Raw genomic sequence first — 6,046 nt, 5'->3', positions numbered from 1 at the left:
GCCGCCTGCCGAGGGCCTTCCCCAGTGCACCCCGGAGGCAGCGCCCCAGGAACAGGTTAGCCCGACGCCGAAGCAGATGCCAAAGTAGCGGACTTACCCGCAAGCACTGAGATAGCGAAACGCCACCGTGTCCCAGCACAGCTCTAGCAGGGGGTCATGCCTACCCACAGCACTCAGAGATTTGTCTAACGTGGGCTTTACCTGCCAAGCACAAGCCCTGCCTGACCCTTGCTATTTCTATCGTAACGCCCTTAGCATCTGTCCTCCACTGCTCCTTTTACAATTCAAACTCCTTCTCTTCCCGATGCTGGTGAGAGTTACAAAACATCCAGTTTCACTTTTTGTTTATTCATTAAGGGCAGTCTGCAATCCATTCCTCAAATCTGTCTACCCCACACAACCTATTATTCAGCTCCCATTTAGTCCCCAAAAGTTCTTGTCACTCTCCCAGTAACTTTTTCCTTGAGTTCATTTCTGGAACACACTGCTGGAAGCAGCAGTGTGACTGTACTGAGTACAGCCTTGAGCTTGATACACTACAAAAGCAATAACGACACTGCACTGATTATCACACAGCTCATGCACACACTGCAACCATTCCTCCTTTTTGCTGCGCTCCAATTTTCCCCCAACTGTCTGATCTTTTTGGCTCCCAGTCTGCTTTTGATCCTTGGTAATCCCAATTATATTTTTTGTGTGTGCATGTGTGCGGAATCGCAGTCTAGTCAGTGAAAGCCATCATGCATGGCAATCCCAGTGTGGCAGCCCATGTCAAAGCCCTGCATCTCTGTGTGAGCCTGGGGCACATGCACAGCAATGTGCAGGTGCCCAAGGTGACCCAGCTGCAGAGCCACGTGTGAAATGCCTGTGGAAAAGGGAGTTCACAGGGAGCTGCTGGTCTCTGCTTTTCCTTTACAGAGCAGCAACTGCACTAGCATGTTGATTTTTGCAAGCACCTCACATTTTTCAAGTACCTTACATTTGGAAGCAGCCTCCTCCTGAGCAGCTCAGGGGGGAAAAAAAACCAACATAATGCTCAAATCCATCTTGAAAACAAGTGGAAGCATCAAACAAGAATTTTAAGCCAGTCTGGTATGAAGAGTGATGTGTCTGGCAAACACTTAACTCACTAACTTGTGCGTGGAAACTCATATCCTCAGTTCAATACATCTGGGGGTAGCCTGACTGTACACCCTGTGCATAACAAAAACACCAGGCTAGGGCTGAGTCAGTAATTCACATTACAAAATACAGCCTTAATCAATCAAATGGAGAAATCAATAGTGTAGTGAACAATCCTGATGGTTAATGCTGAATAGGATTTAACAGATCTGTTCTCAGTTTTTCCATACACTTTTTTGGTTTTTTTGAATTTCAAAACTCCTTTTCTAGCAGGAATTGAAAGATTTCAGAGCATGGAAGAGGCTGTTAGACATTTCAGCTGACACTTGAGAAAGCCTGAAAGATGTTATGAGGCCAGGGAAGCAGCAAACTAAAAGTGAGATTCTTCTAGATCACCTGGCAGCAAAATGACAAAAACAGAAGTCACTCTTAACACCTCATCCGGAATATGATGAGGTCATCCAAGAGGACCTCTTGGGTTCTTTGGCTGAGATCCAGTTCAGCATCACGCTTTTGGCCTTGCCCGAATTGTGTTTTTGCAGCTCTGAAACACCCAAGAACACCACTTGAGACAGGTGGATAGGTAAGGTCACCCATTAAATCCCATGACCTTTCTGGCATGGCCTTTAAGGCAGCGTTTGAGAACTATTTTGGAGGTGAGAAAACAACACACAGCCCTTAATAATGTGACTGAGTTTATTCAGTGTTAGCGTCCAAGAACTCAGCCCAGGGTGGGACTCTGAATCCAAGCATCCAAGGCACCAATGATAACAGCGTCCATTTCCCCAGCAATTACCTTCTTCAGAAGGGAAAGGGAAGTGCAAGAGGACCCCAGATCTTACCACAAGCACGTGTGTCACCCGGTTCCCTCCAGAACCCTCCCTCCTGCAGAAATTGCGCTGCTGCTGCCAGTGTTAAGATCATACCCTCCCCCTTAACACACTCCGGAGGATGGCTCTGTGTGCACACCCTCCAAGAAACGATGGAGAGATACATCAGGCCGGTGCCATTCGCTTTAGCAGCTGGTGGCCATCAGCATCGTTCTGATGTTCCTCCATGCAGCCTCAGGCACTGGTTTACTCTTTTCCCTCCCATTTCTGGCATGAGGAATCTATTTACTTGCCCATTGCTGGGTTGCAAATTTTTCTGGTGTGGGTTTTGGACACATAGGCCTTTTCTTTCTTTGTCATTTCCTTTCCAGTGCACACATGGCATGGGAGGAGGCCTGGCTGACAGAGGCAGAATACTCCACAATACTCCAGGACAGAGGCCAGCATGCTGCGTGGGCTCACTCTCCTCCTCAGAGGATTCACTCAGTTTTGCCACCAGTATTCCTAAATCCCAACCATGCAAAGATTTTTTTCTCCCCCTGCCGGAGGCAACCACGCTAAAAAACATACACTGAGGTCCTAAGAAGAAAGGCAATTAGCTGCTAATAACTGCAGGAACCCTGAGGTAAAGGGCAAGGGCAGCCTCTGCCACTCCCACCCTGGAGAGGGCCACACACATTCAAGCAAGGGCATTAGGGCATTTCATACTCCCCTGAGCTATCGCAGTTACGATCGGCATATTACAAGAAAGGGCAGGGACCCGTCCCTGCTCTAGCGGGCCCTGCCTTGCCACAGAAATAGCTCCTAGCTATTCCATTTTCCAAGCACCAATGGATTTCAATATCCTTTAAACACCAGGAATTACTTCCCCCTCTTTCCAGTTGGTACCGGCCTTAGCACAGCTCCTGTCGTGCTTCAAATAAGTCACAGATTTTTTTTCTTACCAAAATGACTTCAAATTTATTCACAAAGTTACCCAATTTCACCTGGCACAAGTACCAAACAAAAAGCACCCCTGCATTCAGGTGTGGCACTGTGTGTGTGGTGAAGAAACACACGAGACAAGATGACACTATGGCTCCATGGAAAAAGGATTTACTGCACAGCAGAAATGCCAGGGCGCTGTTGCAGGAGTGCAAGCAGAGCTCTTCCAAGTCTCTCACATTGCCCTGACAATGATGTGCCTGTTGGACTCTGCCCCAGATCGTCTTCTTTGATAAAGCCAAGTATCAGCTCCGAAAGAGGGGGCCCCAAGGACAGAAGGGTTATGCCAAATAGAGAATGTGACCTTCAGCAGAAGTTTTTAAGAGGTTCTGTGGCACCCAGACACTTAGCTGGAGATCACTGCAAAAATAAATGGGTAGAGCGTCTAGTCACCCTGGCCAGCATTCAGGAGGCTACAGAAAGGCTGAACCGGGCTCACTGCTAGTCAGAATCCCAAGTAAACACAGTGCTTGCCCACAATGACAGGGTCCCAGTGAGCAGCAGGCCAGATGTGGAGCACTGTCCCAGCTGGTGGTCCGAACATTAGCTTCTGTTAATCTTGGTCACGGCCCATTTTGCCCGTCAGTCTCCGTCGCTGAGTCTTGGTGGTTCGCCCTGTGCTGGGCTTCTGGATTTTCTTACGTGGGCCCTGCCCACGCTGGGATCTCTTTCCTTTTGTCTTTTTCCGGCTGTGCATGTGCAGCGTGGCAGTAAGAGCAGAGATTCTGTGCAGGGCAGAAAGAGAAAAATGTCTGGGGATAAAGCCTGCAGGGGAGAGCTTTGTGTGCCCCAGCAGGAAGGGATGCCAGACACAGCAAGTCCCAGCGGGACTCCAAGCTGTGCATGAAACCTGCAAGTCTCCATATGCAGTAACAACAAAAATTGATTTTGGGAGCATTGTGTTGCCCAGACACCACAGAGTTAAAGTAACTCTCCACACCCCCAAAGCAGTTGTAAAATCTGGATACTGAAAAATGTGGGGAACGCCTGAGCTTTCAGCTTTAGGATCTTCTGACCTTCAGCCCTAGAGACAAGCTGAGCACGCTGCGGAATGTGCCGCGATGAAGGACTGGGTAAGAGGTGAGGACGCAGCCCACCCTCCTCCCGCTCCTCCTGCGCGGTCACGGGAGGCGCGGGAGCAGAGCGGGGCGTGCGGGCTGCGCTCCGCCAGCTCCCCCTGCCGGCCCCTGCCCGGGCAGCACCGCACCCCTCCGGCGGCCACGCCGCGCATCCCGGGACCCAACGCTCCCATCAGCTGCCAGAGCCGAACAGCAACGGCCTGAAGGAATCTATACATACTTTTCAGACAGGAAGGGGTTTCTGGACTTCTTGGGCATTGTTCTTACAGGCTTGTTCACCACCTCTTCCCCTTTCTCCTCTTCAGATCCATCACTTTTTCCCTTAAAAAGAAAGCACTTTTGTGATTCTGGCGTTTCCTTCGCCTTCTTGGTTTCATCCTGTTTTGTGAACTAACTAGTCACAGATGAAGGTTTTTTAATTCTCCACATCCCTCGCTGTCCAAGTGTCAAGGTTCCCTACTGCAGTCCCGCAGAAAGGCACAACCAAAGAGATGTCCTACAGTAATCCACCCCAAGATCCAAAAAACTTCAATATGATCTTAATGGCCATGCGATTGAAGTTTAAACTATGAACCAAAGGTCTTGGCTTTTGCTTAAATTACTACTAAGACCTCTTTGAGTGGATTTTCAGATTAGATGACCTTACAAATGTAAGCACAACCAGTAGCTGAGAGTCTCTATGAAAAAAATACAAGATCTTAGAGATCTTTTGAGAATAAAAGTGACCACAACCAGAACTGAATGGTTTCCTTATTTGTGGTCCAAGCACGGGATTATGCAGAGAGAAATCCCTCCTCATGCTAACAGTAATATTTCTGAACAAGGCACAGGAAAGAGGTTGAGGACAGCCCACGCAGCAAAGTCTGAAATCTTGCTGCTTGTGTTGTATCAGTTTTTAAAGTACTACACTGTTGCCATCCAGTCCAGTAACACTTTTCCTTTAACCATGGTCAGTTGGGACTAGCAAAGGATTCCAGGGAGGTTTGGAGTGAGCTATTCACACAGGACATTTCCTTCTCTTTAGAGCACCAATTTAAATTGTGGAAAAATAGACAAGTTATGAATTTCCCTTTTCATCCCTGTTCCCAGCCAGCTGCAAGGCCTTGGGCATACTCAGAGAGCACCAGCCCTACCTCACCAGCCCCAGGAGCGTGTACAGCTGACAGAGAGAGGTAGGAACAGGCTTTACCACGGGGCTGGTCAGTCCCAGCTGGCGTGCCCCCGAGAGGTCCAGGTCACTGATGGTGGTCACTGTTACGATGTGGTTTGGGTGGTCGATGTTCACAGACTCTGTCCGCGACGTCACCAAGTGCTCCAGTTCATCAGCCTCCTCTGGGGACACAAGAAATGCTGCACTGCAAAGTGCCCAGCTTTTCACGAGGTAAACTCACTTGTTCCTGCCGCACCATGCTGGGCAGGGGCGACACCCTGCCTTGGCACGCAGGGATAAAGGGCAGAGGGGCTTGGCACTGCAAGCCTGGAGGGCAAGCTCCTTCTCCTCCCTGAGGGGACCTGGTGACACCTTGGAGACGTCCTCCTGCTCCTTCCTTTCTGTACAACACTCATGATCTCCTGTGCCAGAGGGCTGCGGGGTTACCACCCAGATTGCTGCCCAGCTTGTCTGGGGGACAGGACAGGACCGAGCAGCTGTTGTTGTGGGACAGCGTGCGAGCATCCCTGCCCCAGCTCTCATTACCCAGCCAAGGCTGTCGGACCACGGGCGCCCACCTCCCTCCCCACCGAGGGCCCAGCACGTACCGAGTGCCTCCTCTCTCTCGCTCAGCATCTTCAGGTACTCCTGGTGCCGCTGAGAAATGGAAACAGGTCACGAGGCGCCTTTGCCCGCCCCTCCTGCCCCGCTCACTGCCCGCCCTGGCGAGGGGGGACACAAGACCCTTCCCTCACCTCCTCTTTCATTTTTCTCTGCTCCTCCTTCAGCTTCCGTTTGATCTCTTCCAGCGCCGCCTTCCTCCGCTCCACCTTCCGCTTGTGGAAGCCGGTCAGGTACTCCCTGCCGCCGGCAACACAGCA

General features: G+C 50.5%; 1 protein-coding gene across 1 annotated transcript; it reads right to left on the bottom strand.

Moving 5' to 3' along the window:
* Positions 1–1,804: 1,804 nt before the first annotated feature.
* NOL12 (nucleolar protein 12) lies at positions 1,805–6,040 on the bottom strand (the record flags this gene model as incomplete). Its single annotated transcript, XM_008636437.2, has 5 exons — positions 1,805–3,661; positions 4,236–4,336; positions 5,205–5,347; positions 5,774–5,822; positions 5,921–6,040. Coding segments are annotated over 5 exons (585 nt in total), but the record flags the coding sequence as incomplete, so codon positions are not given.
* Between the last annotated feature and the right edge of the window lie 6 nt (positions 6,041–6,046).

Source organism: Corvus brachyrhynchos, unplaced genomic scaffold (genome assembly GCF_000691975.1).
Source record: "Corvus brachyrhynchos isolate BGI_N302 unplaced genomic scaffold, ASM69197v1 scaffold56, whole genome shotgun sequence".
NCBI lineage: Eukaryota > Metazoa > Chordata > Aves > Passeriformes > Corvidae > Corvus > Corvus brachyrhynchos.
The sequence above is the reverse complement of the archived record's forward strand: the minus strand, read 5'-3'. Positions and strand labels throughout refer to the sequence as shown.